General features: G+C 41.1%; 1 protein-coding gene across 1 annotated transcript; it reads right to left on the minus strand.

The window, feature by feature from the left end:
- Positions 1-37: 37 nt before the first annotated feature.
- On the minus strand, positions 38-8685 carry LOC118360474 (regulator of G-protein signaling 20-like). The gene is made up of 5 exons (XM_035739722.2): positions 8462-8685; positions 6566-6726; positions 3187-3270; positions 2707-2941; positions 38-2483 (listed from the first exon to the last, which is right to left on the minus strand). Exons 2-5 carry the CDS (start codon positions 6721-6723, stop codon positions 2289-2291), a joined length of 672 nt encoding a protein of 223 aa, XP_035595615.1. The 5' UTR covers positions 6724-6726; positions 8462-8685; the 3' UTR covers positions 38-2288.
- Positions 8686-13241: the final 4556 nt, after the last annotated feature.

Genomic DNA, 13241 nt, shown 5'->3' on the forward strand with positions numbered 1-13241 from the left:
CCCTGATATAATGCAATAGTAAAAGAAGACGACAACATATGAATTATTGTGCTTTATTCGATTTGTAAGACTTGAAAGCCATTTTCTGTTAATTCAATACACAAATACAGTATATGAATGGTCACATACTATTTATTTCATACATGTATGTTCCTGTTTATGTTTTGACGGAGAAATAGGACTAAATTAGCATCACAGTATTCATATCACAGGCAAGATCTTTTTCCAGGTATCAGCTCACACTGTACATAAAAAGTTACTATTATTTGAGAAGAGCTGAAAGCACCACAATTTAATATCAAGTGTGTTCAACTGCTGCACCATTTTTGTGATATTTTATTCAAACTACAGTTCCAGTCAAAAGTTTGGACACCTACTAATTTTTCTTTATTTTTACTATTTACTACATTGTAGAATAGTAGTGAAGACATCAACTATGAAATAACACATATGGGATCATGTAGTAACCAAAAAAGTGTTAAACAAATCTAAATATATTTTAGATTCTTCAAAGTAACCACCCTTCGCCTTGACAGCTTTGCACACTCTTGGCATTCTCTCAACCAGCTTCACCTGGAATGCTTCCCACATATGCTGAGCACTTGTTGGCTGCTTTTCCTTCACTCTGCGGTCCAACTCATCCCAAACCATCTCAGTTGGGTTGAGGTCGGGTGATTGTGGAGGCCAGGTCATCTGATGCAGCACTTCATCACTTTCCTTCTTGCTCAAATAGCCCTGACACAGCCTGGAGGTGTATTTTGGGTCATTTTCCTGTTGAAAAACAAATGATAGTCCCACTAAGCCCAAACCAGATGGGATGGCGTATCGCTGCAGAATGCTGTGGTAGCCATGCTGGTTAAACTTTCCTTGAATTCTAAATAAATCACAGACAGTGTTGCCAGGAAAGCACCATCACACCACCTCCTCCATGCTTCACGGTGGGAACCACACATGCAGAGATCTGTTCCCCTACTCTGCGTCTTACAAAGACACAGTGGTTGGAACCAAAAATCTCAAATTTGGACTCATCAGACCAATGGACAAATTTCCACCGGTCTAATGTCCATTCTTCTTATTGGTGTCCTTTAGCAGTGGTTTCTTTGGAGCAATTCCACCATGAATGCCTGATTCATGCAGTCTCTTCTGAACAGTTGATGTTGAGATGGGTCTGTTACTTAAACTCTGTGAAGACTTTATTTGGGCTGCAATTTCTGAGGCTGGTAACTCTAATGAACTTATTCTATGCAGCAGAGATACCTCTGGGTCTTCCGTTCCTGTGGCGGTCCTCATGAGAGCCAGTTTCATCATAGCACTTGATGGTTTTGCGACAGCACATGAAGAAACTTTCAAAGTTCTTGAAATGTTCCATATTGACTGACCTTCATGTCTTAAAGTAATGATGGACTGTTGTTTCTCTTTGCTTATTTGAGCTGTTCTTTGCATTGACTTTGCATTTTACCAAATAGGGCTATCTTCTGTATACCAACCCTACCTTGTCACAACACAACTGATTGTCTCAAACGCATTAAGTTAACTTTTAACAAGGCACACCTGTTAATTGAAATGCATTCCAGGTGACTACCTCATGAAGCTGGTTGAGAGAAAGCCAAGAGTGTACAAAGCTGTTATCGAGGCAAAGGGTGGTTACTTTGAAGAATCTCAAGTAGAAAATTTGATTTTTTGATTTGTTAAACTCTTTTTTGGTTACTACTTGATTCTATATGTGTTATTTCATAGTTTTGATGTCTTCACTATTCTACAATGTAGAAAATAGTAAAAATAAAGAAAAACCATGGAATGAGTAGGTGTTCCCAAACTATTGACTGGTACGGTATGTTGAAGGTGTAGTGGTAAACGATCTAATCCCAAGGCACTTTCCCATGTCTTCTTAATATTAAGTGAAATTAGATTTCATTAAAAATAACTGAAAATTATTTAAGTCTGACAATAGAACTACACACAAATGCAGTGCTAACAGATACAACATGCTTTCCCCTCATAAAACTATAGAAAAGTGCAATGTGAAGTGCTAGGCAATATAAAAATATAAATATATTTGGAAACATCTTGAAATCTGAATTGGAATACAGCGTATGTTCCTGCTCGCTTTGAGGATTTTGGAAAGCCAATATTTAAGGTAGCACACAGTAGTTACACCTTAATATCGACATTTTTGTAAATAGAGCCTATTGATCAATCAATGTGTGAACTGTAACTGAAAGCTGGACCTAAGATATACAATTGTCATCTAAGAGCAATGTGTAGAGTGATTGACGGAGAATGGAAGTCTATGGCTCTGTGGCAGGTGGTGGTTCTTCCAGGCCCTGCAGTAATTCGGCATACGCTGTCGAGTTCATGTAGCGTGGGTATGAGTCTCTCTGCATCAGCGTGTAGATTTGCTGCTGGGCGTCCTCAAACGTGAGGGACGTGGGCTCCAGCATGTTCTTGTTGATCACGTCTCGAACATGTGAGTCCAAACTCACCTGGAGAAGTAATTAAACAACCAGAGAAGTTGAATAAGAGCAGTAGCGGTCTAATGAATAACTGTAATAAGTCGGAGGTATGTGAAATCTAGAGTAGTCTTGCTGAAGCAAGTCGCACTAATGAGAATACTCTATGGAGAAAGCATTTTAGGCTTACAGCTATAAATGAGCACAATTATAGGATACTTCAGTCTCAAGAAAGGCCAAAGCGGTGTAAACTCACCTCTTTAGGGGAGAGGATAGAAATGAAGTCCTCATAGATCTGTCGTACTTTCTCCTCCACCACAGTTTTGTTGGTCTCCTTTTTGAGCTCTTCGCAGGCCAACCAGAACATAATGTTCTCTTCACTAAACTCTGTCCTTAGGAACTGTCGGAAGCAGCCCCGCCCTGCGGGGCTCTTCATCAGCCTCTCAAACGACATGGTCCATATTGTCGCATCCTCCAGAGTAGGCTTGGGGCTTCAAAAAAAGGGACCGTGCTCTTTATTTCATACAATAGATGTAGTTGTTTAATGTTGACGTTTCAGCTCTAGCTCTATATAATTACATATAGAACTCAAAAGATTACATCACATATTAGTAATTTAGTAGGATCTCTGTGTCTAGAGATTTTATTAAACAGTCTCAACCATATCCCCTTTTCTTGTTTTTCCTAAACTATGTAGCTAACCCTATGGGGTATATTTACTGTGTAGTACTGTTACCTGTCATCACAGTTTGCGATTCCCTCTGCCCTCCTCTCATAGGTGCTTCTTTGAATCCTCTCATCCTCTGTCATAACAGTCAGACTGAAAAACAGTGAAAAACGGAATAGAAATAGAAAATGTACTGTATGCACAATGTAGGGTTTTCGGCTATTGTCAATTGGCGTGGAGGGCAGCAGGCATGTTGTTTGTTCCAAACTGTGATCAACAGTGGTGGTAGGTGCACATGTCCCGGATGCGTGAGTTCTGCACGGAGGTCTTGTGTAAACACTATTGTCATCCAGTCCTTAGAGATGTGCTGGAGTTAATTTAAACACCTAGTGTAGCAGTCACCTGTAGCCTAATTAAAGGCAGGTGAGAATCCACCACATCTGGGCTCTCCAGCCACACACTGTAGCTCTGCGACAATTAGCACAAATTAATTGAGGTTGATGTGGAGACAGAGACTATTCCCACTCCCTGAGGTGTGAATTAGCATGCTCTTATTCTGCACACAACAGGTAGTGCTGTCCTAAGAGAGCAGTCAGAGGAAGAGGCATAATCCTTGCTTACGTATACATCTATGACTTCAAAACATAAATGTCCCTGTGGGTTTTGTCCACAGAGACTGTGTGTAGCTGGCAGATGCTCTGTTTGTGTCATGTGCAGATTATATTGTACAGTACATTCGGGAAGTATTCCCTTGACTTTTTCCACATTTTGTTATGTTACAGCCTTATTCTAAAAATATTTTTTTCCCTCATCAATTTACACACAGTATCACATAATGACAAAGCAAAAAATGTTTTTTCTAAATGTATTACAAATAAAAAAACAAAATACCTTATTCAAACCTTTTGCACTGTGACTCGAAATTGAGTTCAGGTGCATCCTGTTTCCATTGATCATCATTGAGATGGTTCTACAACTTGATTGGACAATTAAATTGATTGGACATTATTTGGAAAGGCACACACCTGTCTATATATGGGCCTACAGTTGACAGTGCATGTCAGTGCAAAAACCAAGCCACGAGGTCGAAGGAATTGTATATAAAGCTCCGAAACCGGATTGTGTCGAGGCACAGATCTGGCGAAGGGTACCAAAAAATGTCTGCAGAATTGAAGGTCCCCAAGAACACAGTGTCCTCCATAATTTCTAAATGGAAGAAGTTTGGAACCACCAAGACTCTTCCTAGAATTGGCTGCCTGGCCAAACTGAACAATCGGGGGAGAAGGGCCTTGGTCAGGGAGGTGATCGAGAACCCGATGGACTCTCTGACAGAGCTCCAGAGTTCCTCTGTGGAGATGGGAGGATGTTCCAGAAGGACAACCATCTCTGCAGCACTCCAACAATCAGGCCTTTATGGTAGAGTGGCCAGACGTAAGCCACTCCTCAGTAAAAGGCACATGAAAGCCCACTTGAAGTTTGCCAAAAGGCACCTGAAGACTCTCAAAATGTGAGAAACAAGATTATCTGGGCTGATGAAACCAAAATTGAAGTCTTTGGCCTGAATGCCAAGTGTCATGTCTGGAAGAAACCTGGCACCATTCATACGGTGAAGCATGGTGGTGGGAGCATTATGATATGGGATTTACTTCAGTGGCAGGGACTGAGAGACTAGTCAGGATTGAGGGTAAGATGAATGAAGCAAAGTACAGAGAGCTCATTGATGAAAACCTGCTTCAGAGTGCTCAGGACCTCACTGAAGTGAAGGTTCACCTTCACTAAGCACACAGCCAAGACAACGCAGGAGTGCCTTCGGGACAAGTCTATGAATGTCCTTGAGTGGCCCAGCCAGAGCCCAAATTGAACCCGATTGAACATCTCTGAAGTGACCTGAAAATAGCTGTGCTGTCACACCCTGGTCGAAGTATTTTGTGTTTTTCTTCATGTATTTGGTCAGGCCAGGGTGTGACATGGGTTTTTGTATGTGGTGTGTAGCTTAGTGGGATTGTAGCTTAGTGGGGTGTTCTATGAGAGTCTATGGCTGTCTGAAGTGGTTCTCAATCAGAGGCAGGTGTTTATCGTTGTCTCTGATTGGGAACCATATTTAGGCAGCCATATTCTTTGGTTGTATTGTGGGTGATTGTCCTTACTGTCTTGATGTCCTTGTTTGATGTTAGTTGACACAAGTATAGGCTGTTTTCGGTTTTCGTTTCGTTTATTGTTTTGTAGTGTTCGTGTTTAGTCGTGTTTACGTTTGTTTAAATAAACATGGATCGCAATCGACACGCTGCAGTTTGGTCCGACTCTCCTTCACCACATGAAAACCGTGACATGTGCAGCAACGCTCCCCATCCAACCTGACAGGAACGGCAAAGAAGAATGGGAGAAACTCCCGAAATACTGTTGTGCCAAGCTTGTAGTGTCATACCCAAGAAGACTCAAGGCTGTAATCGCTGCCAAATGTGCTTCAACACAGTACTGAGTAAAGGGTCGGAATACTTATGTAAATGTGATATTTCAGTTTTTTATTTTGTAAAAATTTGCTAAAATTTCTAAACAAATATTGCTTTGTCATTAAGGGGTATTGTGTGTAGAATGATGAAGCAAAAAACAATGTAATCCATTTAGAATAAGGTTGTAACATAACAAAATGTGGAAAAAGTAAAGGGTTCTGAAGACGACCGAATGCACTGCATGTAGGTTGCTCCAGATAACGGCGTCATGTGCATAGGGGGCACGTGCCCCCTCAGAGATGTCCTGTAAAATATAAATATGTTTCATTTTTTGTTTGTTGTCTCTCTGTAATACTACTATCCACCTAGCAATTTTATGAAGTTGGCTTTAGCTAGCCCAAATAGGTTCCCAATCTCCCAACCTCATAACTAGATACCAAGAAGCAATTTCAGGCTATCAATCAAGTAGCTAGCTTGTCTAATTCTCTTAGCTGGCATGCCAGCTGTCGGTGGACAGGAATATGACCCACATTCCTTTCAATCTTATACTCAGATTTGAGCATATTTAGTTTCTTTAACAAAATAACTACAGAGGATACAGACAGCTCAAGAGGTATGCTTAGATATGCAGAAAAATAAACATATATTTTTTAATAGAATTAAGTATAATGATTATGGCTCTTGATTGCAGGAAAGACCGTTTCAGGTGTTTGAAAAATGCTAAATTCTCCAACTTTCTGACTGGGGGCTTAGTCCCACTCCAGACCACTCCCCAGCCATCTTCACATACTTGGTGCCCCCTCAGATTTTTGGGGTGCATGTCGCCCCTGCTCCGGAGTGCAGAGTTTTGGTATAAGCATGGTATATATAATGGAAGGTAGCTATGGGTTATGTCCCAAATGGCACCCTATGGGCCCTAGTCAAAAGTAGTGTGCCATATAAGGAATAGTGCCATTTGGGACACAAACCCTTACTATGGATAGTATAGTGGTACCTACCAGGAGCAGCTGCAGCAGCAACACCAGCAGAAACAACAGGCATTGGAGGCGTTGGTTGGCATGTTCCCCATCCTGTGCTGTGATTGGAGGACACTGGCCGCGGCTTCCTGGTGCATTCGCATCTGTCTCTTGCGCATCTCCAGCCGCTCTGACCCCATGGGCTGCAGACCAGGACACACAACACCACGCTGAGGTTGTAGGTGAGACAGACTCACAATACTGCAGACCCCCCCCCCCAATACAGCACACTGCACTCACAATACAGCACACTGCACTCACTTAGGCTGTACAACCTGGAAACTCGAGTTGGTTCAGATAATTCCCACATAGAATGCAGGCATCAGTCATCCACCCGTATACTTATATTCATATCTTCTTGTAGATAACATTGAGGGAGTGAAAAATATGCCATTTTAAAGACTTGTACACAGTGGCGGATTTAGGTATAGGCGACATGGGCAGCCTCCCAGAGCGGCATCTTGCCGGGGGCGGAACGGGGCGCCCATACACATTTTTTGGAATGGTGACAATTGCGCGATCGGTTTTCTAGCGCTCATTTGCACGCCACGTCAATGATAGCATGTCATCGTGTTGTACTATGGGTCAATTAACCTTTTCGGAGTGGGCGCCCTGATTCTAGTTTGTGAGCGAGGCAGGCTACTGCCTGGGAAGGTCTCCCACTCAGAAGCAGGAGATGGGGTGGGAAGCGACCTCAGATCTCCCAACTGGGAGCCGGAGATAGGAGGAGCAGGGGAATCTATCAAATAGCGCACCTCTAAATTTGTATAGTACTAATGCAATTAGTAAAATCAGACACACTACGAAATGCTACCAAATAAACCACAATTCATTCATAATACTGTGAATATATAGTTACACAGACATATTGTTGCATTTTTTTCTGTTTTGTGCGAAATCGTTAAGAATAATATTAGACCAGTCTGCACACCACCAAGGTGAATTGGTTTGGTCTTGACTCTTGGTTACCAGTGTTGGGGGATGGGTAATGTATTGATGGTCGATTGCCAAATCAACACAAATTTGTTTCTATTTGTCTTTGATACTTCTTTTTGATATGTATGAGTCATATTTTGGGGGGTGGTTCGCCCAGGGAGCCATACAAGCTAGAACCACCACTGCTTGTACAAAATCTCGAAACCACGTAAAAATAGTAGCCTACTGAGGGAATCCCCACGGCATGTCGTCAGATCAGCTCGAGCGCGCATGTCTTGCGGAATGCTCTGACCACTTCAACAGAGCAGAATGATCGCTGTGCGAACTTCTTTTCACTGTCAAAGCGATAACTTATTATAGCGAGAAATGTAGTACCAGTTGGCTATGCAAAATACCGTCATTGACATTACATACATAAACATATATAAGCTATATCTAAGCTATTAAACGCCTATTAAGCCTAACATTCGCAGGATCAAATCATTTTAACGCGCTCTGGGGTGAGAAATGCATGGGATGAGAAAGACGAGGCGTTGCTGCCTCCATCCAAGCATCCTCAAATACAACACAGATGGAGACTTGGGGGTTAGAGCGCTTTTGTTTTGTTTTGACCATTTATTAGGTTAATCAATATTGAGAATATTTTAAACGAAATACTGTATGCTGACAGTATAATAACGCATAAGGTGTATTTTTCTTTCAAAATGGAGAATATGGCATCTAATGATCTGATGCAAATGATGACTACAACAGCAGCAATAAATAAATAAATGACCATTAAATTCGGTAGCTATTTCAAAAAGATAGAACGAGATTGTCAAGAAACCATGCTGGCAATAATTATCTAGTGTCCATCATTTTCCATTTAGATTGCTGAATCTAATTCAAATTGTAGCATTCAATTATATTTCATAGCGGAAATTCCAATGTAACTGTACTCACTGTGTCACCATGAATGCCAAAATACAGGTGATTCTTGCCTCAATCACAACCGTCTGCACTGTGTTGCAATTCGTTGGCTCCATGCGCATGCGTTTTGTTTGAGTGCAAAAAAATATGTTCTGCAGCTGAATCGTTGAAGGGCAGACCAGCTTTTACTGGAGGCTTCAAGCAATGTTTGATGATGCTCTCATAGCCTCATCTGTAGCAAAGCCTACTTCACAACCACTGAATGAAACCTATCCATGATCCACCCACCATGAGTAGCTAGATTTCCATCCAATTGGCGGCAGATTTTCATGAAAATATTCGAAAATCCACATGTAGAAAATATGCGCAATTTAACCAGCACTAGTGTTGTCACCAAACGGACTCGTACCAGATACAAATGATGACATAGTGCACACAAAAATATTTGTTTCGCTTAATTTTTCATTGTACCAAATAAAATGTCAATCGCATTTTCCAAAACTGTTGCGTTAAATAGCAATAGCCTTCTCTGGTTTTGGCACGTGCGCTCTAGGCAACAACAGTGCGGGTAGGCTGTGCGATTAGGCTAGTCTACATGATGAGATTATTATAATTATAAAATGTGTATTTGTCAAACAGCAGTCAAGCATCGATCTGATCATCATGTCTCCAGAACATGACCCTCGATATGTATTGGAAAAGAGCATCAAGCTCATCACATTGCACTTTCACAACCCTGTGAAGTTCATCATCATTTATTTAATCTGTAGCCTGATAAACTGCATGGTTTCCTGACAGGTCGCAGTGGGAGGACCACACAACATGTCTTTTATTTGTATTTATTTGTTTTAGCACACAACATGTCATCGCGTGACTCCATGTGTACTTCGATATGATGGTTATTGTATCAATATTTGCGCATGAAAGCGTTTCCTCCTAAATTTCTCGCATAATTAATTTTACTGACACAAATAGAACCCACCTTGTCGAGCATATTTTGTTTCGTAGACATTTGTAAAGTGTACCGATACATTGTATGTTTCCATTATGCCTGTCATGACATGTTTTATCCAACATATACTTTATTCGCATAAACATGTTGGATGGAAACCTGGTTAGTGATAGAGATTTTATTCTATAAATTCATCATCAGGATACAGTATACCCCCTCTGTAATTCACATAAAGACCACAAGATGTCACCAAATTATTTCCCCCAAACGTACCCTGGCTGCCACTGCTCATGCTCAACAAAACATTTCCTCCGTGTTGTCACAACTTTTGGAGGTATTTCAAGAAAACGATTTGATGATCACATTTTTTTTGAAGATTTGAAAACTTGTAGATATATTCCAATGAAGTTAGATCTATAATTGTTTTTTTTAATATACAAGTAGGAAAGCCTTAAAATAAATATTCCACTAACTTACTGTTATTAAATGTTATATTTCATTTTAGAAGTTATATTATATTTCCAATAAATACATTTCTTTTGATAACCTTTTGCTCATGAATGTTATTTTAAAGACTGCTGGGTTTTAAAATCTTGCATGATTTAAACAAGATTTAGTGTAATTGTACATAATGGAATGTACGGGAAAGGAACTACGAAGAAAGAACAAAGAAAATTAAAAAGGAGGGACTTTACATCAAATCTCCTCATAGTGAGGTTAGTAATGGTGACATGTGCAACACCACCCCCCCCCCCATATTTTATTTAAATAATTCAAATGAGACAACTCTAAATAAAACCATTTCTAAATAAAACAGAGTAAATGGATTTTAACACACTTGGGTGAAACCCTTTGCCATAATCTTCTACCGGTGTCAGGTTTTGAAGGTAAGACCCAGATGCAGACTGTGTCAAAGTAACAATGTTTATTACAGCAACATGGGCAGGCAAACAACATGTCAAGGCAGGCAGGGGGCGGTAATCCAGAGGTGGGGCAAAGGTGCAGGATGGCAGGCAAGGTGGTCAGGCATGCGGGCTCAGAGACAGGACAGGCAAGGGTCAAAACCAGGAGGGCGAGAAAAAGCGCGACTGGGGGGGGGCAGGCACTGAGACAAACCACTGGTTGACTTTACAAACAAGACGAACTGGCACAGACAGATAGAAAACACAGGTATAAGTACCCAGGGGATAACGGAGAAGATCGGCGACACCTGGAGGGGGGTGGGGACAAGCACAAGGACAGGTTAAACAGATCAGGGCATGACAACCGGGGTAACTGGCACACCCGTGGTTACAGCCTTTTTCTAAAAATGTTTGTCATGAAAAAAAAACTAAGTCTGAACTGTAGCCATTAACTTCCCTTTATGGTTGATTTGCCTAAGCATGACCTTCATCCACATACCTTTTTTTCCCAAACATTTTTTTTTTTGTGTCAGCAATTAGACATTGTTCATTGCCTATGCAATGGTGTGGGTCATTGAGATGTGATCTGTTAGAATTTGTGACCCATGTCTTCCATGATACAAGGCCAACTGTGTCAGCCAACTCACAACTGGTCTCTTTGCGTAACGGCAGTAGGAGCATACAGCCACAAGAGAGCAGTAGCGATCTATGTTGAAATGCACAATGCAGTTTTCATAGGACTTGATGGACGCTGTGTGGAATTAGTTTCCGATGGAGCGAGAAGTTAATTAACAGATCTCTTTGCTGCTAATACGAATGTTAAAACACATCTATCAACACGTGTTTCGTTTCCAAGTAGAGAATGGTCTTATCGAAGACTAAGGTAGGCTTAACTCCAAGACAATGTCCATTAGGCCTCTGCCTACGTTATAGCCTCCTTAGGCCTACATAGGTGTATAGTGGTGGCACCCATGCAGCACCAAATGCCAACTGAACTGTGTGGGTTCCTTCGAATTCAGCCGTGATTGACTTTGTCAGAGAGATGAAAACCGTACAAGCCATCAGGGACTCTCAGCAAGAATAGATTCCTCCATCTGTTACATATCTCTATCCAATAGATCTTGTTTTAATGTGAATTGAAAATTGGTTTCTCTGTTTATTGAGCTTGAAATTCAGCAGGAAAAAAGGACTTGTGCTTTTATACATACATAAGCAAATAGACAAAGGCGACTCTATAGTGAAACAATCAATGTTTGTTCACTGAACTGTAACAATCACTATCTTGCCAGTAGCCTATTGCAAGTTTGAGTGTTTATGCTAATGTATGTGTGCATGTGGGTGTAACTGAATTTGTGTGTTTGTGGGTGTGTGTGCGTGTGCGTGTGCAAGCATGTGCATGCTTAGGGGCATGCATTAATGCGTGCATACATGTCTTTGTCCATCTCATGAACTTCTTGACAATTGTAAAAGTTGTTGTTGCAATATGCAGACATCTAGTGTCTAGGTTTGATGAGGAAAATAATTGGGTAATAGGGTAACAGGGTTCTTCTAAGACAGATACTGTTGAGCAGATGTTCTGACGCACAAGCACCTGTCCTGAAGGACATCCCCACGGTGTTACATTACACAGCACTTGGAACCGGTGAGGACCGAGCTGGGAGGGTATTTTATTAACGGTCATCTCAACTTTCTCCTCTTCGATCCTATTAAGAAGGTCAAACGAGGGATTTATCGCTTGATAAAACAGCTGTTGTGTGTCTGTCTGTGTGTTTCAGAAGAAGAAGAACATCTATCATACAGAATATCTTATCCGTGCTATCTCATTTCACGGTACAAGACTCTCTGTGCAGTCGGTCTCTCCCCTGAAGCTGAAGTTGCAAATATGACACTGGAAATATGTTATATGGTTACTGGGAGATCCGCAGAGGTGGAATATCTATCCCCCTCTACTTTATATGACAACTGGGCTATAAAATACTTTCAATTTAACGGACCTCTGTTTCAGGTCTCTCTCTCTCTCTCTCTCTCTCTCTCTCTCTCTCTCTCTCTCTCTCTCTCTCACACTCTGTCCCTTCTTGGTCTCTCCTCTCTCTGTGTGTGTGTGTGTGTGGGGGGGGGGCGAATAGTAATCTTTTCAGACTTATAGCCTGGTTAACAGGCGAAGCTCTCGGAGCCCATATAAGTTATATCTCCTCTGAGAAATGTATTACAGCAGCGTATGTGAGAGTGTGTAATATTTCATATCAAAATAGTGAGACGGCACATCTGAGTCCATCTCAGTAAAGATTTAACCCTGCATTGAGGGTTGTTTTTATTGTGCATATGTGAACTGCCTGTAATATACTTGACTTAAATGCATATTTGATCATTTAATTTGTCAATAAACCACAGAATCCATGACACTAATGCCTTGAAATACACATTAGATAAATCCAATAATTGTCTTGTGGTTCAGCAAAATATGGCATATACCTCAGCTATAGGCTATTCAGGCCAATGAGGCCATATATTACTATAACTGCATTTCTGTATGTGACATCATGACCTCATGGTTTGACACATGAATCAGGCGCTGGCAGTTTATGGTACTTTGAGGAATTCAATTCACAGATAGCCAAAATCAATTGGAGGGATAATTGTCAAATGTTTGAATATTCAAGTTGTAAAATACGGAACTTTAAGGTATACATTATCAAATTATTATCAAAATGGGAAAAAGTTGCAAATTCATAAGCAAATTCAAATTCCTATCTCAGAATAACAGAAGATCTCTCTCTAATGGATCCTCTTCATTTTCCTCCTGGACAGGAATTGCCATTTGTCCATGCTTCAAATACAGAGCGGGGTGGCCTGAGCTGTGCAATGCTGAGGGGAGGCAGTCTAAGGATGGGAGGCATTCACTTAGGCAGCTCCCGAAAGACTGCCCCTTTGGCCAAAGAGTCATACCAAAGAGTCCATA

This window comes from Oncorhynchus keta, chromosome 28 (assembly GCF_023373465.1).
Source record: "Oncorhynchus keta strain PuntledgeMale-10-30-2019 chromosome 28, Oket_V2, whole genome shotgun sequence".
NCBI lineage: Eukaryota > Metazoa > Chordata > Actinopteri > Salmoniformes > Salmonidae > Oncorhynchus > Oncorhynchus keta.